Source organism: Oncorhynchus tshawytscha, unplaced genomic scaffold (assembly GCF_018296145.1).
Source record: "Oncorhynchus tshawytscha isolate Ot180627B unplaced genomic scaffold, Otsh_v2.0 Un_contig_81_pilon_pilon, whole genome shotgun sequence".
Classification (NCBI taxonomy): Eukaryota; Metazoa; Chordata; class Actinopteri; order Salmoniformes; family Salmonidae; genus Oncorhynchus; species Oncorhynchus tshawytscha.
In genome coordinates this window covers 181,498-207,337 of record NW_024609772.1, presented here as the reverse complement: position 1 = coordinate 207,337, position 25,840 = coordinate 181,498, and the positions used below count along the sequence as shown (strand labels likewise).

The 25,840-nt window shown below is 45.6% G+C and overlaps 2 protein-coding genes across 4 annotated transcripts in view; one reads left to right on the top strand and one right to left on the bottom strand.

The window, feature by feature from the left end:
- The window catches only part of elp4 (elongator acetyltransferase complex subunit 4), a 43,113-nt gene extending 42,906 nt beyond the window's left edge, over window positions 1-207 (bottom strand). For all 3 annotated transcript variants that reach the window (XM_042317850.1, XM_042317851.1, XM_042317855.1), the window contains exon 1: window positions 13-207. In XM_042317850.1, coding sequence (XP_042173784.1) covers window positions 13-190 — 178 coding nt within the window. In that variant the 5' untranslated portion in view covers window positions 191-207. The remainder of the gene's footprint in view (window positions 1-12) is intronic.
- On the top strand, window positions 176-24,018 carry immp1l (inner mitochondrial membrane peptidase subunit 1). The gene is made up of 6 exons (XM_042317856.1): window positions 176-335; window positions 14,350-14,462; window positions 14,545-14,633; window positions 14,789-14,915; window positions 22,251-22,361; window positions 23,881-24,018. The coding sequence occupies exons 2-6, from the start codon at window positions 14,358-14,360 to the stop codon at window positions 23,950-23,952; spliced, it is 504 nt and encodes a 167-aa protein (XP_042173790.1). The 5' UTR covers window positions 176-335; window positions 14,350-14,357; the 3' UTR covers window positions 23,953-24,018.
- The last annotated feature ends 1,822 nt before the right edge of the window (window positions 24,019-25,840 follow it).

Here is a 25,840-nt window from a genome sequence, read left to right as displayed (position 1 = left end):
TGGCAGACTGACCAATCACGTAGTCGAGAGATGTGACACCAGTCGAAACAATAAGTTGCCCGTTTTGAATCGAAGGTCTTGTGCCAGGTATTGAAACTAGTTTGCTTCGTGATTTCTTCTGAAAACTGGTGGTATTGCACGGTAAACGGTCCGCGGTGGGTTTACCCACGCTCATCTTGGGGGCCGCCATGCTTTTTTTCCCCAGTGGTGACGAATGTTGATGTTTTGAATTACATCAACCCAATCAGAGCTGGGATTGCTCAGTCGCTACCAATCACAGAAGCAGTTGTTAGGTAGCGTGTCTGTGTGAGGGCAGCTGTCGGCGCTGGATAGCGGTGAGTTGATTATCCAAGAAGACAAATACATGTTTTAAATGTCTATTACCATTTAGTGAACGTATTTTGCTGAATAGGAAGCTGCGATTCTGTGAAATAAAGACATAACTCTGATTTACAACAAACTGATGGTTAGGAAACTCGAACATGCAGATGGGGTTCTGTTTGTGAGTTGCCTTTGTTTTGCCCAGTCTTCAACCTTACAAAACGATTACAGCTTTGTTTATCTTTAGATTAGGGTTACACTATTGTATTTGAAATACAATATCCCAGCCTGCCAGCCCATTTTGCATTCTAGTGAATACGGTCATCGGTCTGCAATGTGGATAGACACTTAGCTTTCAAATGACACACATGTAGACTATTCGAGACTAGAAAGTAGCAGACTATGACCTTCAAACGTAGGCTTTTATAGATCTATAATATTTGTATAAATATTGCATATAGCCCAGGGCTCTTCAAACCTGTTTCGGGAGAACTCCGTCCTGTAGGTTTTCGCTCCAACCTTAATTTAGCCAACTGATTCTAATAGTTGGCTGCTTAATAAACCAGGTTAGTTGCAACTGGGGTTGAAACAAAAACCTACAGGAGGGTAGCTCTTCGGGAACAGTGTTGGAGAGTCCTGATCCAGCCTAACAAAGATTTAGATCTATGTTTTATCATATCTGTTATGAAATCAGCCAAATGCATGTTGCAATCATGTTGTTCTAATCATCAGAAAGAATCCCTTTTGTCATCTTTCATCAATCTTTCATCTTGGCTATATTTTAAAGAGGCTGCTCAAAGCCTCAAACCAAAAGTCCCCCCTTTCAGACCTCATGCCAACTAGTATTTTGTGATACATAAGCTAGTAAAGTTCTCTTTTTTTCTTTTTTCTTTTCTCAACCTTTGCAAGGTTACCCTCACTGATGCCTGGACAGCCATTTGGTCAAGAACCTACAATTACATGAAGTTAAATGTGTGCATGTGTAACATCACAACCTTCCTTATACCCCAATTTATTCATCTTAAAATGATTATTTGAACTATTGGACATTATGTTTATCATGTTCACAAGCACTTTACTACTTAAAGATACTGTAGTAGGCAGCAAGCAGAGGGCCACATCAGCCAGCAAATGAGACAAGTTTCTGGTCATGTGACCTTGGGGCAGAGCCATGGCGATGCCAGGACTTAATTAGTGAGGTGCAACGTCTACACATATAAATGCAGCCTAATGTGTAGAACTGACACAATTTCCTATTCTACATGACATTAAAAAATCATGCCTGTGACAAGACACTAATTTGCTGAGCAGGTGTGGGGTGGGTGGAAGGGTTAAATCTAGCATGACGGGGGTGGGGTTGGGAGGAGTGGCTATATGTTTCCAGTCGGCCCCAGTTTGAACTGAAGTTTTGGGGATTGTAACATTAGTCTTCAAATTAGCCTTTGTCTTTGTCTCTCAGGCTGCTTTCCTAATTAGACTCGGTGTTGTCAAAACAAGGAGCTGTTGGACAGTCTGATGAAGGAGACTAGTCTTTGTTAACCTCTGTCTCTCTCATATTGTGAGTCCAGTCATCTCAGGTCAGGGTCTGACCCCTCGCAGAGGGAATACAGACGGAGTCTCAGCTAACTTTCCCTGTCACACAGACCCAATACTATAAAACAGTAGCTCCTGGTAGAATTTGTCCTTAGACACCGATCTGGGATCAGTTAACCTTCCCAAATCGTAACCATACCCATTATGAGGGAAAACTTTAGACCAGTGTCTATGGGAAACTTCATCCTACTCCAGAGCGCTCTATGAGCACTGCAAGAGAAGAGGCATGCCTCTCATAGGGAGCTGTATGTGTGGTGGGTTAAGATGAGAAAGACTTACAGCTCAGTAAGGATGCTGTTATGCTCTAGACTAGAAGTGATGGCCCAACTGCTCACTTTACAAAATGCTCTTAGCAGAGGCAGTCCTGTTGTTGTGACAGCGCTTTGAGGTAAACATGGGCTGACAGGAGACCCGGGGAATATAGCCAGGCCTTCTACTGACAACACAGGGCATTGTGCAAGACCCACAAGAGGTAGGCTGGATCTAAGAGACATCTAAAAATGAAAACGATAAAATAATTGACTGTTTAATAATAAGGGTATTACCAGGGGTTAGGATATAGTGTCACGTTTCATCACTATTGAATTGTAGGAGAGGACAATGTCACTGGGAAAATAAACCCTTATTATTATTATTATTATTTATTTTTTAAATCTTTCTATCTTGTCTCATCGCTGCAACTCCCCACCGGGCTCGGGAGGCGAAGGTCGAGCCATGTGTCCTCCGAAACATGACCTGCCAAACTGCGCTTCCTAACACCCGCCCGCCAGCCGCACCAATGTGTCGGAGGAAACACAGTTCAACTGACGGCCGAGGTCAGCCTGCAGGCACCCGGCCCGCCATAAGGAGTCGCTAGAGCGCGATGAGCCAAGTAAAGCCCCCCTCCGGCTAAACCCTCCCCTAATCCGGACGACACTGGGACAATTGTGCGCTGCCCTATGGGACTCCTGATCACGGCCGGTTGTGATACAGCCCGGAATCGAACCCGTGTCTATAGTGACGCCTCTAGCACTGCGATGCATTGCCTTAGACCGCTGCTCCACCCGGGAGGCATAAATCAACCCATTTTGAATTGAATAATTCCACCATGTCTAAATTCCCAATTTAACCCCGGGGTCTACTGTATGTGGCCTACTGTATGTGGCCTTACAGGTCAATGTGTGGCAGTAGTATCAACATGACTGCCAGTATTTCTAAAATAACATCTTTCCCTCCTTTTTGAATGTCATCCGTCCCTGTGTATTATTTATATTATATCAGTTTTATCCATCAGTGTATCTGATTGGGCCATATAATGCAGGCAGTCATAACATGTCAGCCTCTTCCGCTGTATATTGTTCTGGTTTCTCCAGTCTTATTCCGCTATAGCGCTAGCTGTGTGTCACTGGGAGAGGGAATAGAATGGCTGTGACTAGAGGGGAAGTCAGATCTCCATCAATGAACTCCATGTTTGTTTGAGTAGCGGGTGAAAGGAAAGTAATGTTCTTAGGGTACATGGACAATTAGTGGGGCTAGGCTTTTTCTTCAGGCCGTTGTATTTTTGTACTTTTTTCCAATAGCAATTTTTTCAAAATGTCTATATTTTTGGCTTTCTTTGAATTTTCAACAGCTGCCGAGTGAATCATTTATAATGACTAGTTCTATATTAGTGAATGTTTAGGCTATATTGTAAATCATACGTCTATAAATACAGTATATGTCCAGCTCACAATATGGCCTGATACGCATAGACCTATTCTTCTGACATGATGGGTGGGGGGACGGGGATGTTAGCTGGTGGCGAGGGGGGGGGGTGCTCTGTTGAGGTGTCTGAGTCATTGGCATGAACACTGACCTAATTGTGAAAGCAATACAAGACCCTGATAAGATCAGTCCACTCTCTCAACACCGGCCCAGCACCGCACACACCAGCCAGCGGCCAATACAATAAAGATTAGTCACTAGTATTCTATTCCGTGTCATTGTATGGGGACATGGGCCCAGCAGCCCCAGACACGTCCGTTTCAATTCAAAGCAGTCGTATTCATATCACTAGACTGTTATTTGCTCTGGGCTGACCCATTGATTGCTGGCTCTAAGCCTCTGACTCCTCAAATAGGCACCCTGCTCAGCTGTTTGGCGGCTGGGTTGCTGCTAGCAACAATGAAAAGAGCAATGTGGAGATCAGTCTGTTCAATCATCTCTGTGTTCAGGAACAGGGGAGAGGGGGGCTAGATGGCTACATTGTAAGGCTGTGACTTGTGATTTGTTTTGCATCTGTCACTCTCGGTCCCAGACAGGTGTCTGTTTCTAAAACAGTAGGATTACCTCTGATTGTGCTGATAGTTGCACACAGATCCCTGGTCAGTCCCCCTTTAAAACTCACATTAAGATCAAATCGAGCTTTAGCACCCACCCTTCTACTGCCTTCTGCTGCCCAGAGAGGGGACATCAGAGGTGGGATTCATTCCCTCCCCATCTGGGGTCCACAGGGAGAAGCACCATCTCTGACATGGGGTCTGTAAGCCTCTTAGCCCTCCAGTGGCCCAGCCCTCTTTCAGCCCATGTTTTCCTAATGTAGGCTTGTAAAGAGAGCAAGGGCCTTGTAGACTGTTTGAATTGGGACTCCCTTTGTGCTCCTAATAGACTGGTCATGTTTGATAATGACTGCCTTCGTAGAGCGAAACCTTTTTCACTGATTTTATTAGATCCCTTTAGAGACAGCTAGTCTTCCTGGGGTTTGACACCTAGGACTAATGACAATACATTACACACAAAAATACTTTACAATTGACATACATTTAAAACATTAACATAGACATTACAGACTTTTATATAAAACAACTTTTGGAGACCAGGGGCGGTGATTCCAAGGAGGAACCTACTGCAGTCCCTTGTGGATCAGTTGGTAGAGCATAGCGCTTGCAACGACAGGGTTGTGGGTTCGATTCCCACGGGGGACCAACCAGTAGGAAAATGTATTATGTACTCACTACTGTAAGTCGCTCTGCAGAAGACCGTCTGCTAAATGGTTCTGGTTCTGATATCCCTATTCCCTCTGTTAGAAGCCCCCTTCTTACTGACTGGTAATGACCATATAGGCCTTGCTCTATTTAGGCCTAGTTTTGGTTGTATGATTGTTATTAGTGTCACACTGTGCTCCATGTTGACTCTTGTATCCAGTCATACAGTTGACACATTTAATTAAGTTGTATGTAAATTCTGCTGCTTGTGATTCCTGAACTATTGTCTGAATGTTGTCCCCCAGTCAGTGATCATAGAGGTAAAAGACACCCAATGGGGCTTTTCTATAGACTGGTGGATTTGGGATCCCCTGTAGTTGCGCGCTGTCGCTGGGAGCCATGTGACTGTAGGAGGCCGGCGGGTGACTGTAGGAGGCCGGCGGGTGACTGTAGGAGGCCGGCGGGTGACTGTAGGAGGCCGGCGGGTGACTGTAGGAGGCCGGCGGGTGACTGTAGGAGGCCGGCGGGTGACTGTAGGAGGCCGGCGGGTGACTGTAGGAGGCCGGCGGGTGACTGTAGGAGGCCGGCGGGTGACTGTAGGAGGCCGGCGGGTGACTGTAGGAGGCCGGCGGGTGACTGTAGGAGGCCGGCGGGTGACTGTAGGAGGCCGGCGGGTGACTGTAGGAGGCCGGCGGGTGACTGTAGGAGGCTGGCGGCTCTGGGAGCCATGTGACTGTAGGAGTCCAGCTGACACAGATGGTTCCACTCAGATGCTGCTACCACTCTTTGTTTTTCCAGGAACATATTTGGTGTGTAATCCTGGATTAACAGACAGAGATTTAGAGTTTAATGTCCAGCTGAATGTCAACAGCTACCCCAAAGACACAGGCAGGGTATTATGGAAGAGATAGCCTAGTGGGGTTTGTCCTAGACCCACAGCCAGGGGGATCGGGGGGTAGAGATCCTATCAGATGTCTCTGGTGGTGTGTCCCAACTCATTCTCAATCCCAATTTGAGTTCCTTGTGTAATGTAACACACACACCCCATGGGTGACAGAGACTGCCAGATAAAACCAGGTGGCTGCATGTGGCCTCTCTCTTGATATCAGTCACTGGCCGTGTGATCTTATTATGTTAAGACCCTAATCCCTACCTATGATGAATGCACACCGGAAAGGAGGGATGAAATGGAGAGATAATGAAGGATATAGGGGATTCTACACTGGTTTGGGGGATATGGCTGTGTGATGTTGAGTGGTTGTGATAGTCCTAAATGTTCTCTGATCCTTGATACTCCATGATAGGTGTTCAGAGGGCCCTCTGTACAGGCCCTTGATTTAGTCTGTTGTGGTGGGATTCAGTTCTACTCTAGGTCCCTAGTAGGACTGGACTGACCTGTGGATTCAGTTCTGTTCTAGGTTCCTAGTAGGACTGGACTGACCTGTGGATTCAGTTCTACTCTAGGTTCCTAGTAGGACTGGACTGACCTGTGGATTCAGTTCTACTCTAGGTTCCTGGTAGGACTGGACTGACCTGTAGGACTCAGTTCTACTCTAGGTTCCTAGTAGGACTGGACTGACCTGTAGGACTCAGTTCTACTCTAGGTCCCTAGTAGGACTGGACTGACTTGTAGGACTCAGTTCTACTCTAGGTCCCTAGTAGGACTGGACTGACCTGTAGGACTCAGTTCTACTCTAGGTCCCTAGTAGGACTGGACTGACCTGTAGGACTCAGTTCTACTCTAGGTCCCTAGTAGGACTGGACTGACCTGTAGGACTCAGTTCTACTCTAGGTCCCTAGTAGGACTGGACTGACCTGTAGGACTCAGTTCTACTCTAGGTCCCTAGTAGGACTGGACTGACCTGTAGGACTCAGTTCTACTCTAGGTTCCTAGTTGGACTGGACTGACCTGTAGGACTCAGTTCTACTCTAGGTTCCTAGTAGGACTGGACTGACCTGTAGGACTCAGTTCTACTCTAGGTTCCTAGTAGGACTGGACTGACCTGTAGGACTCAGTTCTACTCTAGGTTCCTAGTAGGACTGGACTGACCTGTAGGACTCAGTTCTACTCTAGGTTCCTAGTAGGACTGGACTGACCTGTAGGACTCAGTTCTACTCTAGTTTCCTAGTAGGACTGGACTGACCTGTAGGACTCAGTTCTACTCTAGGTTCCTAGTAGGACTGGACTGACCTGTAGGACTCAGTTCTACTCTAGGTTCCTAGTAGGACTGGACTGACCTGTAGGACTCAGTTCTACTCTAGGTTCCTAGTAGGACTGGACTGACCTGTAGGACTCAGTTCTACTCTAGGTTCCTAGTAGGACTGGACTGACCTGTAGGACTCAGTTCTACTCTAGGTTCCTAGTAGGACTGGACTGACCTGTAGGACTCAGTTCTACTCTTCTGACCTGTGGGAGGTCCCTAGAGGACTGGACTGACCTGTAGGACTCAGTTCTACTCTAGGTCCCTAGTAGGACTGGACTGACCTGTGGGATTCACTTCTACTCTAGGTCCCTAGTAGGACTGGACTGAACTGTAGGATTCAGTTCTACTCTAGGTCCCTAGTAGGACTGGACTGACCTGTGGGATTCACTTCTACTCTAGGTTCCTAGTAGGACTGGACTGACCTGTGGGACTCAGTTCTACTCTAGGTTCCTAGTAGGACTGGACTGACCTGTGGGACCAGGGAGCTGCTATGATCAGAGAAGTGCACACAAACTGGGTTCACTGCTGTTTGTCAGACCCTTTGTCTCTTTCCTCCAATAAGAGCATATCTTCACAGTGACACACATCGTGAGACAATCACACACATTCACCACAGATTATTCCAGGACTCCTGGTGTAGAGGCAAAGACATGGCAGGGTGGAGGGATGAAACATGACCAGGATGTAGCGATAGAGGCAGTGGTATATGCAGCAGGGGTATATGCAGCAGGATGTAGGGATAGAGGCAGGGGTATATGAGCAGGGGTATATGCAGTAGGATGTAGGGATAGAGCCAGGGGTATATGAGCAGGATGTAGCGATAGAAGCAGGGGTATATGCAGCAGGATGTAGGGATAGAGGCAGGGGTATATGCAGCAGGGGTATATGAGCAGGATGTAGGGATAGAGGCAGGGGTATATGCAGCAGGATGTAGGGATAGAGGCAGGGGTATATGAGCAGGCTGTAGGGATAGAGGCAGGGGTATATGAGCAGGATGTAGGGATAGGGATAGAGGCAGGGGTATATGAGCAGGATGTAGGGATAGAGGCAGGGGTATATGCAGCAGGGGTATATGAGCAGGCTGTAGGGATAGAAGCAGGGGTATATGCAGGCTGGGGATAGAGGCAGGGGTATGAGCAGGATGTAGGGATAGAGGCAGGGGTATATGCAGCAGGGGTATATGGATGTAGGGATAGAGGCAGGGGTATATGCAGCAGGATGTAGGGATAGAGGCAGGGGTATATGCAGCAGGATGTAGGGATAGAGGCAGGGGTATATGCAGCAGGATGTAGGGATAGAGGCAGGGGTATATGAGCAGGCTGTAGGGATAGAGGCAGGGGTATATGCAGCAGGATGTAGGGATAGAGGCAGGGGTATATGAGCAGGCTGTAGGGATAGAGGCAGGGGTATATGAGCAGGCTGTAGGGATAGAGGCAGGGTATATGCAGCAGGGTATATGAGCAGGCTGTAGGGATAGAGGCAGGGTATATGCAGCAGGATGTAGGGATAGAGGCAGGGGTATATGCAGCAGGATGTAGGGATAGAGGCAGGGGTATATGCAGCAGGATGTAGGGATAGAGGCAGGGGGGATATGCAGCAGGATGTAGGGATAGAGGCAGGGGTATATGCAGCAGGGGTATATGCAGCAGGATGTAGGGATAGAGGCAGGGGTATATGAGCAGGCTGTAGGGATAGAAGCAGGGGTATATGCAGCAGGATGTAGGGATAGAGGCAGGGGTATATGCAGCAGGATGTAGGGATAGAAGCAGGGGTATATGCAGCAGGATGTAGGGATAGAAGCAGGGGTATATGCAGCAGGCTGTAGGGATAGAAGCAGGGGTATATGCAGCAGGATGTAGGGATAGAGGCAGGGGTATATGCAGCAGGATGTAGGGATAGAGGCAGGGGTATATGAGCAGGCTGTAGGGATAGAAGCAGGGGTATATGCAGCAGGATGTAGGGATAGAGGCAGGGGTATATGCAGTAGGCATGAAAGGTGGAGCAATATCAGCAACAGGATATGGATTCAGTTTGTATTTTGGGTGAGAGGTGGGAGAAGAGTATCGTGTGTGTTGAAAGGGACAGAGGGGTAATGGGATTAGGGTTAACGCCTTTCGCGGGCGCAGGGAGAGCCACCTGACACTCGGTCTGTTGGGGACCTGGGGATTGTGGGGGACGGGGTACAGGACGCGGGGGTCTAATCCATGTCCGTCTTTGGGAAGTCATTCCCAGAGCTCTGAGGATTTAGGGCTTTGGTTTCCGCTCTGCTAGCTTTGGTTAATAATGTTATTGGTGGGATGTGAGACATGGAGAGAAAGAGGGATGAATAGAGAGAAAGAGAGGAATTCATTACCCTGTGGTGGTCTTGCAGGACAGAGTCCTAAGCCAAAAGCATGGTGTCTGAATATAGCCAGGTGTGATATGATCTATAATGTAGCCTACACCTCTAAACCCTCCCCAGAACACATACACCTCTAAACCCTCCCCAGAACACATACATCTCTAAACCCTCCCCAGAACACATACACCTCTAAACCCTCCCCAGAACACATACACCTCTAAACCCTCCCCAGAACACATACACCTCTAAACCCTCCCCAGAACACATTCACCTCTAAACCCTCCCCAGAACACATACACCTCTAAACCCTCCCCAGAACACATACACCTCTAAACCCTCCCCAGAACACATACACCCCTCCCCAGAACACATACACCTCTAAACCCTCCCCAGAACACATACACCTCTAAAGAACACATACCCCCTCCCCAGAACACATACACCTCTAAACCCTCCCCAGAACACATACACCTCTAAACCCTCCAGAGAAAAAACATACACCTCTAAACCCTCCCCAGAACACATACACCTCTAAACCCTCCCCAGAACACATACACCTCTAAACCCTCCCCAGAACACATACACCTCTAAACCCTCCCCAGAACACATACACCTCTATACCCTCCCCAGAACACACACACCTCTAAACCCTCCCCAGAACACATAGTCTACTGGCTGTGTAGCCTACACCTCTATACCCTCCCCAGAACACATAGTCTACTGGCTGTGTAGCCTACACCTCTAAACCCTCCCCAGAACACATAGTCTACTGGCTGTGTAGCCTACACCTCTAAACCCTCCCCAGAACACATAGTCTACTGGCTGTGTAGCCTACACCTCTAAACCCTCCCCAGAACACATACACCTCTAAACCCTCCCCAGAACACATACACCTCTAAACCCTCCCCAGAACACATACACCTCTAAACCCTCCCCAGAACACATACACCTCTAAACCCTCCCCAGAACACCTACACCTCTAAACCCTCCCCAGAACACATAGTCTACTGGCTGTGTAGCCTACACCTCTAAACCCTCCCCAGGACACATAGTCTACTGGCTGTGTAGCCTACACCTCTAAACCCTCCCCAGAACACATACAGTGCCTTGCGAAAGTATTCGGCCCCCTTGAACTTTGCGACCTTTTGCTACATTTCAGGCTTCAAACATAAAGATATAAAACATATATAAAAAATATATAAATATTTTTTTGTGAAGAATCAACAACAAGTGGGACACAATCATGAAGTGGAACGACATTTATTGGATATTTCAAACTTTTTTAACAAATCAAAAACTGAAAAATTGGGCGTGCAAAATTATTCAGCCCCTTTACTTTCAGTGCAGCAAACTCTCTCCAGAAGTTCAGTGAGGATCTCAGAATGATCCAATGTTGACCTAAATGACTAATGATGATAAATACAATTCACCTGTGTGTAATCAAGTCTCTGTATAAATGCACCTGCACTGTGATAGTCTCAGAGGTCCGTTAAAAGCGCAGAGAGCATCATGAAGAACAAGGAACACACCAGGTAGGTCCGAGATACTGTTGTGAAGAAGTTTAAAGCCGGATTTGGATACAAAAATATTTCCCAACCTTTAAACATCCCAAGGAGCACTGTGCAAGCGATAATATTGAAATGGAAGGAGTATCAGACCACTGCAAATCTACCAAGACCTGGCCGTCCCTCTAAACTTTCAGCTCATACAAGGAGAAGACTGATCAGAGATGCAGCCAAGAGGCCCATGATCACTCTGGATGAACTGCAGAGATCTACAGCTGAGGTGGGAGACTCTGTCCATAGGACAACAATCAGTCGTATATTGCACAAATCTGGCCTTTATGGAAGAGTGGCAAGAAGAAAGCCATTTCTTAAAGATATCCATAAAAAGTGTTGTTTAAAGTTTGCCACAAGCCACCTGGGAGACACACCAAACATGTGGAAGAAGGTGCTCTGGTCAGATGAAACCAAAATTGAACTTTTTGGCAACAATGCAAAACGTTATGTTTGGCGTAAAAGCAACACAGCTCATCACCCTGAACAACCATCCCCACTGTCAAACATGGTGGTGGCAGCATCATGGTTTGGGCCTGCTTTTCTTCAGCAGGGACAGGGAAGATGGTTAAAATTGATGGGAAGATGGATGGAGCCAAATACAGGACCATTCTGGAAGAAAACCTGATGGAGTCTGCAAAAGACCTGAGACTGGGACGGAGATTTGTCTTCCAACAAGACAATGATCCAAAACATAAAGCAAAATCTACAATGGAATGGTTCAAAAATAAACATATCCAGGTGTTAGAATGGCCAATTCAAAGTCCAGACCTGAATCCAATCGAGAATCTGTGGAAAGAACTGAAAACTGCTGTTCACAAATGCTCTCCATCCAACCTCACTGAGCTCGAGCTGTTTTGCAAGGAGGAATGGAAAAAAATGTCAGTCTCTCGATGTGCAAAACTGATAGAGACATACCCCAAGCGACTTACAGCTGTAATCGCAGCAAAAGGTGGCGCTACAAAGTATTAACTTAAGGGGGCTGAATAATTTTGCACGCCCAATTTTTCCATTTTTGATTTGTTAAAGAAGTTTGAAATATCCAATAAATGTCGTTCCACTTCATGATTGTGTCCCACTTGTTGTTGATTCTTCACAAAACAAATACAGTTTTATATCTTTATGTTTGAAGCCTGAAATGTGGCAAAAGGTCGCAAAGTTCAAGGGGGCCGAATACTTTCGCAAGGCACTGTAGTCTACTGGCTGTGTAGCCTACACCTCTAAACCCTGCCCAGAACACATAGTCTACTGGCTGTGTAGCCTACACCTCTAAACCCTCCCCAGAACACATAGTCTACTGGCTGTGTAGCCTACTTTGTAATCCCTCCATCAGGATGAACACTACCGTTCAACAGTTTGGGGTCACTAAGAAATGTCCTTGTTTTTGAAAGAAAAGCACATTTGTTTTGTCCATTAAAATAACATCAAATTGATCAGAAATACAGTGTAGACATTGTTAATGTTGTAAATGACTATTGTAGCTGGAAACGGCAGATTTTTTTAAATGGAATATCTACATAGGTGTACAGAGGCCCATTATCAGCAACCATCACTCCTGTGTTCCAATGGCACGTTGTGTTAGCGAATCCAAGTTTATCATTTTAAAAGGCTAATTGATCATTAGAAAACCATTTTGCAATTGTTAGCACAGCTGAAAACTGTTCTGATTAAAGAAGCAATAAAACTGGCCTTCTTTAGATTAGTTGAGTATCTGTGCTTTTCACCATAGAAAGAAATGTGTTTTTCTTTCAAAAACAAGGACATTTCTTAGTGACCCCAGACTGTTGAACGGTATGTGAAAGTCCTTCTCACCAGGGCTAGATCAGGGAAACATTAGATGTATTATCTCTACCATACCTTTTATCATGCAGTTGTTGTTACCGTTTAAATGTCCCTTACGTTGGAAAAAAAGGGTATTTCAGTTTTTTTGCGTGTGTGTAAAGATTGAGTCACTCTCTCCCCATCCGGCAGGTTGCGTTCTGAGTAAAAGTCAATACCCTGAGTGGTGCTGCGGTGTTTGTTCAGACGACACACTGTTATCTGTGTGTGTGTGTGTGTGTGTGTGTGTGTGTGTGGGGCAGTCAACAAAGACTATGCGTTCCATTTCCATGGCTCCAGAACTGGATAACTGTCCAGAAGACCCTGGTAAACATGGCTGATGCAGTGTTAGGGACTGATGCTAGTATGAAGCTGTACTGTAGACCCTGGTCAACATGGCTGATGTAGTGTTAGGGACTGATGCTAGTATGAAGCTGTACTGTAGACCCTGGTCAACATGGCTGATGTAGTGTTAGGGACTGATGCTAGTATGAAGCTGTACTGTAGACCCTGGTCAGCATGGCTGATGTAGTGTTAGGGACTGATGCTGGTATGAAGCTGTACTGTAGACCCTGGTCAACATGGCTGATGTAGTGTTAGGGACTGATGCTAGTATGAAGCTGTCCAGAAGACCCTGGTCAACATGGCTGATGTAGTGTTAGGGACTGATGCTAGTATGAAGCTGTACTGTAGACCCTGGTCAACATGGCTGATGCAGGGAGGGCAGTGTTAGGGACTGATGCTAGTATGAAGCTGTACTGTAGACCCTGGTCAACATGGCTGATGCAGGGAGGGCAGTGTTAGGGACTGATGCTAGTATGAAGCTGTACTGTAGACCCTGGTCAACATGGCTGATGTAGTGTTAGGGACTGATGCTAGTATGAAGCTGTACTGTAGACCCTGGTCAGCATGGCTGATGTAGTGTTAGGGACTGATGCTAGTATGAAGCTGTACTGTAGACCCTGGTCAACAATGCTGATGTAGTGTTAGGGACTGATGCTAGTATGAAGCTGTACTGTAGACCCTGGTCAACATGGCTGATGTAGTGTTAGGGACTGATGCTAGTATGAAGCTGTCCTGAAGACCCTGGTCAACATGGCTGATGCAGTGTTAGGGACTGATGCTGGTATGAAGCTGTACTGTAGACCCTGGTCAACATGGCTGATGTAGTGTTAGGGACTGATGCTAGTATGAAGCTGTCCTGAAGACCCTGGTCAACATGGCTGATGCAGTGTTAGGGACTGATGCTGGTATGAAGCTGTACTGTAGACCCTGGTCAACATGGCTGATGCAGAGTTAGGGACTGATGCTAGTATGAAGCTGCTAGGCTGGTATGTTTGTCCGTCCCCTGCAAGGTGTCGATTGGTCAATCTCACACAGAGTCAAAGGTTAAGCTGGTTCTGTGGTGTCAACGGGCTGTAGAGGCCCTGAGAATGAAACACCAGGGAGTGTGACACTAGTCTGTACTGCACACTACTCCTAGAGCTGCTAATAGACTAGCTGCTGTGACAGCTCACCCCTCACCTGTCTGTCCCCTGAATGAAGCGCTGTAATGATGTGTGTTGTTTGTGTAGGTGGTGAGATGTTCCGCAGTGCGCTGGGGAAGACCCTGGGCTTCGTGGGATACACCATCCAGTATGGCTGCATCGCCCACTGTGCCTTTGAGTACATCGGAGAGTTTGTTGCGGTGTGTAGGATACTTTTCTCTCTGTGGCCATGGTCTGTGAATTCCCGAGTAACAACTTCAATATCTGTGAATTTACCCACAGTGCTCTGGTCCTTCTATGGAGCCCACCATCACAAGCCACGACGTTGTCTTCTCAGAACGGTTGAGTCGCCATCTCTGCAGAATCGAGAAGTGAGTTTCAGTTTTCAACTTGAAATTCTCAAAGTTGTTAAAGTAAAACGTAGTTTACACTAAGTGGTGTCTTTTTGCACCGTAACCCCTTGATGTTCTCCCTGATATCTGTGAATGACATCACACCCCATGGATCCTGTCTTCTCTGTCTGCAGTGGTGATATAGTCATCGCTAAGAGTCCATTTGATCCACATATGAACATCTGTAAAAGAGTCATCGGTTTGGAGGGAGACAAAGTCTGCACCAGTGGCCCCTCGGATGTCTTCAAGACCCACCAATACGTAAGTATTCATCAACAGTCATGTCCCAGGACTCTCAGCCACATGTAAAGTATTCATCAACAGTCATGTCCCAGGACTCTCAGCCACATGTAAAGTATTCATCAACAGTCATGTCCCAGGACTCTCAGCCACATGTAAAGTATTCATCAACAGTCATGCCCCAGAACTCTCAGCCACATGTAAAGTATTCATCAACAGTCATGCCCCAGGACTCTCAGCCACATGTAAGTATTCATCAACAGTCATGTCCCAGAACTCTCAGCCACATGTAAAGTATTCATCAACAGTCATGCCCCAGGACTCTCAGCCACATGTAAAGTATTCATCAACAGTCATGTCCCAGGACTCTCAGCCACATGTAAAGTATTCATCAACAGTCATGTCCCAGGACTCTCAGCCACATGTAAAGTATTCATCAACAGTCATGTCCCAGAACTCTCAGCCACATGTAAAGTATTCATCCAGTCATGTCCCAGGACTCTCAGCCACATGTAAAGTATTCATCAACAGTCATGTCCCAGGACTCTCAGCCACATGTAAAGTATTCATCAACAGTCATGTCCCAGAACTCTCAGCCACATGTAAAGTATTCATCAACAGTCATGTCCCAGGACTCTCAGCCACATGTAAAGTATTCATCAACAGTCATGTCCCAGGACTCTCAGCCACATGTAAAGTATTCATCAACAGTCATGTCCCAGGACTCTCAGCCACATGTAAAGTATTCATCAACAGTCATGTCCCAGGACTCTCAGCCACATGTAAAGTATTCATCAACAGTCATGTCCCAGGACTCTCAGCCACATGTAAAGTATTCATCAACAGTCATGTCCCAGAACTCTCAGCCACATGTAAAGTATTCTACCTTTAGTTTACCAGGTAAGAGTATTGAGAGCACATTTACAACAACAACCTGGGGAAGACTTTGACGAGGGCTTGAAATGAGCCAGTAAAGCAATACATTCTGGATGAACGATTAAGCCTTGTCAAGACACTTCATGTTGTGTTTCAGATAGTCTCTCATTTCAGTCAATCATCTTCATAAGTAGCCAAACCCCTGTGTCTTCAACTCAATCCCAGTGTGTTCTGGGTGTTTAGATTCCAGACCAGGCACATCCATCTTGTGTCGTCAGTCCAAATATCATCCTTTGACAGCGACTGCATTTCCTCAGAGCCGTGGTTGTGGTGGAACCACTGTCATTGCATTCTTATTACTGCTCCCCCCGGCCACGCCGCCCTCAGCCACCGCTCAGCCTGCCAATCTCTCTGAAGCCTGTTAGAGTTAGTGCCAACCGAGTGGACAGGTTGATGGGTGGGCTGAGGTGTTTGTGTTGTGTGTACACACACTCTCACATGAACAGTGGACGTATAGGTGAATGTAACCACACACAGGATGTGCTGGTGTCATCCAGGAAATGAAAGAAACTAATTTTCCTCTGGGAACAGGTTTCATCTCTACACACAGGCAGTAAAGCTATATTGAACAGGTTTAATCTCTACACATGTCTTGGTCAAAGGTCTCAGCCTACAGATGTATTCTCTTAATTGGATCACTCTGTTGGCATAGAAAATGCATACATGTTGTGTATTCAAGTTTTAAGACGTATTCTAATGTTTGTTATTTACACTTTAAAATGTCAGACTTGATTTACCCTTATTTAAAATGTATCAACCCATACAAAAATGCCCGTTCATTTTAATCCACATAATAATCCACATTTCCTGTTACTGCAGGATTATTTCCCTGCCGTGAGAAACTGGTCAAATTAAGATGGCAGATCGGTACCTCTGAAATGTGTCTCAGTGCAAGACATAGTTCAACAATGAATAAGACCAGACCAATCTCTGTAGGGTTTCCCCGTCAAAACACACACCAAAATGTCTGTCAACACAGTTGGTTGTGGTGTTAATGAAATAGAAGCCTTGTGTGACATAAGGCATCCCACCATGCATGTTCTTGTTTGTGTGCTATACGAGAGCCTGTCCTCACCTCCTCTTTCTTCTGACGGGCTGGCAGGTTCTTTCCTCTCACATTGATGATGAGGAGATGGACAAATTGGCTTGCCAACTCTTAGAAGTCTTTCCTACAGTATGTCTGCTGTATTGGCACAACAAAGACATTTGATCCATGATATGATGGTGGGTGTCTTTGAGAGAAACAGAGGGGGAGAGAGAGCCTTCAGAGTCTAAAGCTATCCCCTCCATGTTAGACAAAACACTACCTCAATGATATTAGTCTTTCGACTCTGTCAATCACCATATTCTTATCGGCAGACTCAGTAGCCTCGGTTTTTCGGATGACTGCCTTGCCTGGTTCACCAATTACTTTGCAGACAGAGTTCAGTGTGTCAAATCGGAGGGCATGCTGTCCGGTCCTCTGGCAGTCTCTATGGGGGTGCCACAGGGTTCAATTCTCGGGCCGACTCTTTTCTCTGTATATATCAATGATGTTGCTCTTGCTGCGGGCGATTCCCTGATCCACCTCTACGCAGACGACACCATTCTATATACTTTCGGCCCGTCATTGGACACTGTGCTATCTAACCTCCAAACAAGCTTCAATGCCATACAACACTCCTTCCATGGCCTCCAACTGCTCTTAAACGCTAGTAAAACCAAATGCATGCTTTTCAACCGATCGCTGCCTGCACCCGCATGCCCGACTAGCATCACCTCCCTGGATGGTTCCGACCTTGAATATGTGGACATCTATAAGTACCTAGGTGTCTGGCTAGACTGCAAACTCTCCTTCCAGACTCATATCAAACATCTCCAATCGAAAATCAAATCAAGAGTCGGCTTTCTATTCCGCAACAAAGCCTCCTTCACTCACGCCGCCAAGCTTACCCTAGTAAAACTGACTATCCTTCCGATCCTCGACTTCGGCGATGTCATCTACAAAATGGCTTCCAACACTCTACTCAGCAAACTGGATGCAGTCTATCACAGTGCCATCCGTTTTGTCACTAAAGCACCTTATACCACCCACCACTGCGACCTGTATGCTCTGGTCGGCTGGCCCTCGTTACATATTCGTCGCCAGACCCACTGGCTCCAGGTCATCTACAAGTCCATGCTAGGTAAAGCTCCGCCTTATCTCAGTTCACTGGTCACGATGGCAACACCCATCCGTAGCACGCGCTCCAGCAGGTGTATCTCACTGATCATCCCTAAAGCCAACACCTCATTTGGCCGCCTTTCGTTCCAGTACTCTGCTGCCTGTGACTGGAACGAATTGCAAAAATCGCTGAAGTTGGAGACTTTTATCTCCCTCACCAACTTCAAACATCAGCTATCTGAGCAGCTAACCGATCGCTGCTGCTGTACATAGTCTATTGGTAAATAGCCCACCCATTTTCACCTACCTCATCCCCATACTGTTTTTATTTATTTACTTGCTCTTTTGCACACCAATATCTCTACCTGTACATGACCATCTGATCATTTATCACTCCAGTGTTAATCTGCAAAATTGTAATTATTCGCCTACCTCCTCATGCCTTTTGCACACATTGTATATAGACTCCCCCCTTTGTTTTCTACTGTGTTATTGACTTGTTAATTGTTTATTCCATGTGTAACTCTGTGTTGTCTGCTCACACTGCTATGCTTTATCTTGGCCAGGTCGCAGTTGCAAATGAGAACTTGTTCTCAACTGGCCTACCTGGTTAAATAAAGGTGAAATAAATAAAAATAAAAATAAAATGATCAGAGAGAGCATGGTGAGGCCTTAAACAGCACTCTACCTCAATCATGTTATCTTAATGAGCGAAGCAGGGTGAGGCCTTAAACAGCACTGTACCTCAATCATGCTATCTTAATGAGCGAAGCAGGGTGAGGCCTTACACAGCACTGTACCTCAATCATGTTATCTTAATGAGCGAAGCAGGGTGAGGCCTTAAACAGCACTCTACCTCAATCATGTTATCTTAATGAGCGAAGCAGGGTGAGGCCTTAAACAGCACTGTACCTCAATCATGTTATGTTAATGAGCGAAGCAGGGTGAGGCCTTAAACAGCACTGTACCTCAATCATGTTATCTTAATGAGCGAAGCAGGGTGAGGCCTTAAACAGCACTGTACCTCAATCATGTTAGCTTAATGAGGCAGGGTGAGGCCTTAAACAGCACTACCTCAATCATGTTAGCTTAATGAGCGAAGCAGGGTGAGGCCTTAAACAGCACTACCTCAATCATGTTATCTTAATGAGGCAGGGTGAGGCCTTAAACAGCACTACCTCAATCATGTTATCTTAATGAGGCAGGGTGAGGCCTTAAACAGCACTACCTCAATCATGTTAGCTTAATGAGCGAAGCAGGGTGAGGCCTTAAACAGCACTACCTCAATCATGTTATCTTAATGAGGCAGGGTGAGGCCTTAAACAGCACTACCTCAATCATGTTAGCTTAATGAGCGAAGCAGGGTGAGGCCAGACCAGGCTGTTGAACGGCAGACTTCACTATCCAGGTGAGCTCAGCTTTCCCACCTTGACACGTCTCTGACAGGTACACATAGCCTCGCCCCCACCCCTTCAACCACCCAACCACAAAACAGGTTCCATCACTCCCTCTGAGTCCCATCACAACACAGCCGCCAGGTTGAGCTGAGATACGCCACTCAACCCTAAACCCTAGCTGGGCACACAGTCTGACTGGATGACTGGGCTGGCTGGAAGTGTGTTGTGGAAAGTAACAATGTCTGTTGATTATGGTTTGGCTGAGCGCTCTCATTCTGTTCTGGTGACTCAGTGTAGGGAGTTGGGAGATGGCATGTCAGACTCGGGGCTTAGTGTCATGGAGAAGTAGGTAAACAGTTCATGAGGAGTGTTTGCTTCTCTGCCTGTCAATCATGCAGGTGCTTATCCTTGACATCCTCTCTACCTTCACTCAACACTGGTGTGTGATCCATAAATTAGTTTTCAGAGACTGCTGTGGTTATGATGGCCTGCGGTGAGCTTGCAGGTGTTTAATCAGAGAAGAAGAGTTCCACCAACTATGACTGGGGACAGAATTTGAACATGTCTACCTCGTTCCAATACCTCCAGTATCATACCCCTAGGTAATAACCAGATCCATTTGAACATCTGGTGCAGGTAAAATGAAAGGAGAGGTTAGTTCTACCCTCTGGTTAAGTTAGGGTTCAAAGAGGAGAACGTCAGGGACATCCGTTTCTACAAATGATAGTCTGGCCTCTCTTTACACCATCTTAGTCAGAATAAAGTGTACGATTCTGACATGTGTTAACCTGCAAGGTGATGTGTGAACCCTCGGTCTTTCACCACCATAATATACTGCAATAATAATATATGTCATTTAGCAGACGCTTTTATCCAAAGCGGTTTACAGTCATGCATTCATACATTTTAACGTATGGGTGTCCCAGGGAATCGAACCCACAACCCTGGCTGTGCCAGCACCATGCTCTACCAACTGAGCCATACATGGCAGATCAACTTTAACAGGCCTTTTAACAATAACCAATGAATTACCAGTTCATTAGTGGTAAATAACTCTAACTATAGATTTCAGAGGAGTAATTTTGCGATGTCTGTGGCTAGAGACTCTGTGTGGAATGTTCTCTACAGGGTCATTAGTTTGATGCTCCGAATCAATCAGAGCTTTGGTGTTTGTGTGTCTGTGTATTTGTTGATCACTCTTGATTGACTCGCAGCAGATCGATCTAAATTGATTGACCTTGTTAGTAGTGGACAGAATGGAGTCTAGATCCTGAATAGAGTTGACCTATACCTTGATGTTGGATTAGTTAGGTAGTTCCTCCAAACCTTCACTCCGTGGGCCCTAAGCTTTGACCACCACTAATGTATCCTACCCAGTGTTTGCTAAACTCTGAGGCAGTGTAATGGACTCAGATTAGACCTTCTGCTAGCCTAAAAAGCACTTTCAGTAACGACATTGTCATGTGTTTCTATGGAGACTTGAACCCGCTTTGAAACCAGAAGTAGTCTGAACCTGTGTTCAAGCAGCCGCCCCTTTTGTGTCTCCTAAACATAGATGAGCGTGCCTACCGACAGGGTCGTGTTGATGATATCACACCCCTGACCTTTCTGAGCAGGACAAAGGCAGTGAGTCAGTCTAAGATGGAGGCTGAGGCTGGAGCATAGCAGGGGCTTATGGTCCAGCAGATGACAAACGGCGCCGGAGTTCCTCTCTGGTCCCCGTGTGCTTGGGAGCAGCCATATGTTGCCATGCTACTGAGGGGTAATGGTGGGAATGCAGCAGGCTGACATATGCTTCTCAGATGACTCCTTTAATGACATTGGTTTGTGTCGTCGTTGTTCTCGGGGGCCGAGTTGTTTACCTCGTGTTAGGTCAATATGTCACTGCATCACGATTAGTGTCAGCTCATCTGGCTCATCTATGGAATATGAAACGCAACACAATGCATAGGTTAATACTGCATAATGATTCTGGATGTTGGGACGATTGCGATACGATGGACGCGCACAATTGGAATCAAGACATCAGTGTTTGCGTCTCCCCCCTCACCCTCTGATAATGTTCTCATCTGATTTCATCTCCCTCTCCTTTTCTCCCCAAGACTTTGTTCATTAAAAAGTTAGGCAACACAAACACAGTTGCAGATTGTGATGCCCATTATGACAATATAATGTGTTGTTCATCCTGTCTTCACATATAGGAGGGACGAGGAACTTAATTAGGGCCTTGACAAGATTACTCTAGTAAAGTGATGAGATGAATCATAATTGGTGTCACTGTGGATTAGCGCTCGCTCCGATTGGCCACCCCACTGGCAGCTCAGGCCTCACTAGTGGAGACCAGTGGACGATTCTGACTGAAAATGTTCAGCCCTGGCCCCTCTCTCCCCCCCCCTCTAGATCTCCCTTGGTAAGAGGGGGTTAGATCTCAGCCAACAGCCTAATGGCCCCTTTTGAAGTCCCACTAAATCCCCCTGACCCTGCCCCCGTTACACATGACCCCTTGCTCCTATGACCGTCCGGGGCTAAAGGAGGACAGACCAGGGGTTGACGTTAAGTTGGGGTGAGGGAAGGTAGGGGGGGATGTTCAGTTGGGCGAGGCGGCTGAGGTGGGCTCCCTTTACATAATGGTGGGTGGAGGGTGCTGGCGCTGTATTGTCTCACTCCTTCATGTAAACAAAGTTTAAAAGCCAGGTCAGGGAATGGTGTTGTTTACAGTATAACTGGCTGTTGCAGTTGTCGTGGAACAAATTCAATATTTTCTATCGTTGTGTTTTTTCCCGTGTCATCCCGTGGGTGTGTGTCTTGCTGTGGGTGTGTGTTTTGCTGTGGGTGTGTGTTTTGCTGTGGGTGTGTGTCTTGCCGTGGGGGTGTGTCTAGGTTCCAAAAGGGCACGTGTGGCTGGAAGGGGATAATCTTAGGAATTCCACAGACTCCAGGAGCTACGGCCCAGTTCCCTATGCCCTGATTCGAGGCCGTGTCTGCTTAAAGGTAAGGAGGGGAACATCGCCGGACCCATCTCACATTCATTTGAACCTTTAGAGTTAGTATAATGGTCTGTATAAAGAGTTAGTAGAATGCTCTGGTCTGTATAAAGAGTTAGTAGAATGCTCTGGTCTGTATAAAGAGTTAGTAGAATGCTCTGGTCTGTATAAAGAGTTAGTAGAATGCTCTGGTCTGTATAAAGATTTAGTAGAATGGTCTGTATAAAGAGGTAGTTTAATGGTCTGGTCTGTATATAAAGAGTTAGTTTAAATGTTTGGTCTGTATAAGGAGTTAGTAGAATGGTCTGTATAAAGAATTAGTATAATGCTCTGGTCTGTATAAAGAGTTAGTATAATGCTCTGGTCTGTATAAAGAGTTATTATAATGGTCTGGTCTGTATAAAGAGTTAGTTTAATGGTCTGGTCTGTATAAATAGTTAGTAGAATGCTCTGGTCTCTGTAAAGAGTTAGTAGAATGCTCTGGTCTCTGTAAAGAGTTAGTAGAATGCTCTGGTCTCTGTAAAGAGTTAGTAGAATGCTCTGGTCTGTATAAAGAGCTATTATAATGGTCTGGTCTCTGTAAAGAGTTAGTAGAATGCTCTGGTCTCTGTAAAGAGTTAGTTTAATGGTTTGGTCTGTATAAAGAGTTAGTAGAATGGTCTGGTCTGCGTAAAGAGTTAGTAGAATGCTCTGGTCTGTGTAAAGAGTTAGTAGAATGCTCTGGTCTGTGTAAAGAGTTAGTAGAATGCTCTGGTCTGTATAAAGAGTTTGTATAATGTTCTGGTCTGTATAAAGAGTTTGTATAATGTTCTGGTCTGTATAAAGAGTTTGTATAATGGTCTGGTCTGTATAAAGAGTTAGTAGAATGCTCTGGTCTGTGTAAATAGTTAGTAGAGTGCTCTGGTCTGTGTGAAGAGTTAGTAGAATGCTCTGGTCTATATAGAGAGAAATCTGTGCCACGTTTACGATATCACAGCCTCCTTTTGACTTTGCCCAGGGCCATGGTGAAATATGAAATGCCTTGCACTGAAATTGATTGTAGGTTTACTGTTGCTTTGCCTGTATTCAAAATATTCCTTATTCCCCGTTCTGTGGCAAGTTGAGTAAATGCAAACACTCAAACAAGTTGGAAGTTCAAGACAGATCTGTCTCGTAGACCAAGGCCTTGGCAACCTATTGTCTATCTGTCCATTCTGCTGTGTTGTCATGTCACTGGATGTCATGGCAACCATGACCCTGGAAACAGGTCAGACAACCTTCTGTCTGTTTGACTGGACAGCAGCCGTCCACTGGGGGCCCAATGACGAGACCTGACGACAGTTTTATGAAGTCGCATACATCATTTAAATCCACGTTACCAAGCGTATCCAGGAAGTGAGGATGTTGGAATAGTCATGATAAACACATTATGTAATGGATAAATGTTGTTTGTTCTTCTTTTATGAGAGCCCTAGTACCCGTTTAACCCAACGTCTTCTGTCTTCTCCTTCTCCTTTGTTTGTTTTGGTGTTTTTCTCTCTTTCCAGCTCTGGCCTCTACATCATGTTGGTGCCCTCAACCAAAGTCCCACAGGACGAGTCGTAAAAAGGAGTGACTGAGTCTACTGATCTATGTACATGCATCATTTTGTAATATTTTCTAATTAAAGGCATATTTATCTTGAAGAATTTTGTCCCTCTCAATTTGACTGACAATTTGAGTTCATTTGGGTTGAATTGTAGGGTGTGTTTGAGTCAAATGTGAAAATCCGTGGATAGTTGGATCTGCAGGTCGATAACGTACCAGGCATAGTAATCTGAGGGTTCCAGTGTGTTGGCAGGAGCAGCACCCTGCTCTGTAGGAACAGCGTCACGTGAGGAGGGAGTTAAACTGTGCCTCTCTGGAGCTGCTAGTGGTAGAGGAGAAGGAGAGACTTGTTGCTCTCACGCTCCACTTTGGTATGATTTTGGACTAACAGAAGAACTCATCTCTGACCCAGCTAACTCAACAGATTACAGTGAATAGCTGAAATCCAGAATCCAAGAAGTAGAGGCCATTCATTTAAATCAGTTGAATTGTCCTGGAATTGACGTCTTCTGCCACTGTAGATCTGAGATGCCTACTTTTAGAATCTCTACGTGTATAATTGACTGGCCCACAATGCAGGGCGTGCTGTATGTATCATCCCTGACAGACATGGAAAATGGGGGTCAAGAAGGATCAAAGAAGCTCAACATCTACAAAGGAATACAAAAAGTGTTATTCATTTCAGTTGGACCTTTTCTCACTGTTGTGGTAAAACAAAAGCTTTTCTTGGCGATTAATATTTCATTGGGCCAACAAGGCAATTGGACAAATGTTAACATTTCCCATTTAGCCATTCAATATTTATAAGCACTTAGTAAGGCAAAGCTCACAACTGAATAGTTAGTGTATACACTCTACACTACTATTCTATTGATGTGGGGAGGAAGAGAGATGTTTGGCATTTTGGGGAATGCTTTGCAATCTGTGTGACAAGTTTTCAGGGTCAACTGCAAATACACAAACTATCTTTCAATATCAAACCTGTAACATGTGCAGTCCGCCAGAACAACGTGCTCTCCATCAGCCGCTGAATATGACTGCATACAGTGCATTCAGAAAGTACTCAGATCCCTTAACTTTTATCACATTTTGTTACATTACAGCCTTATTCAAAAAAATGATTAAATTGTTGTATTTCCTCCTCAAAAACAGGTTTTTAGAAATGTTTGCAAATGTATTCTTTTTTTTTTTTTTTAAACATCCCATTTACGTACGTTTTCAGACCATTTACTCAGTACTTTGTTGAAGCACCTTTGCCAGCGATTACAGACTCAGGTCTTCTTGGGTATGACGCTACAAGCTTGGCACATCTGTATTTGGGGAGTTTCTCCCATTCTTCTCTATAGATCCTCTCAAGCTCTGTCAGGTTGGATGGGAACTTCGCTGCACAGCTATTTTCAGGTCTCTCCAGAGATGTCTGATCGGGTTCAAGTCCGGGCTCTGGCTGGGCCACTCAAGGACATTCAGAGATTTGTCCCAAAGCCACTCCTGCTGTATATTTAGGGCTGTTGTCCTGTTGGAAGGTGAACCTTCAACCCAGTCTGAAGTCCTGAGCGCTCTGGAGCAGGTTTTCATTAAGGATCTCTCTGTACTTTGCTCCATTCATCTTTCCCTCGATCCTGACTAGTCTCCCAGTCCCTGCCACTGAAAAACATCCCCACAGCATAATGCTACAGCACTGTCAAGTGTGGGACCTTATATAGACAGATGTGTGCCTTTCCAAATCCCATCTAATCAATTGAATTTACCACAGGTGGACTCCAATCAAGTTGTAGAGACATCTCAAGGATGATCAATGGAAACAGGATGCACCTGAGCTCAGTGTTGAGTCTCATAGCAAAAGGTCTGAATATCTATGTAAATAAGTTATATGTATATGGAGATATTTGTTTTTTTATTTGAAATTATTTAGCAAAAAAT

Coding starts and splice junctions, on each gene's coding strand:
- immp1l (XM_042317856.1), top strand. CDS start 14,358: ATGTTCCGCAGTGCGCTGGGGAAGACCCTGGGCTTCGTGGGATACACC. Junction 14,463..14,544: donor ACATCGGAGAGTTTGTTGCG/GTGTGTAGGATA, acceptor ATTTACCCACAG/TGCTCTGGTCCTTCTATGGA. Junction 14,916..22,250: donor TCTTCAAGACCCACCAATAC/GTAAGTATTCAT, acceptor GGGTGTGTCTAG/GTTCCAAAAGGGCACGTGTG.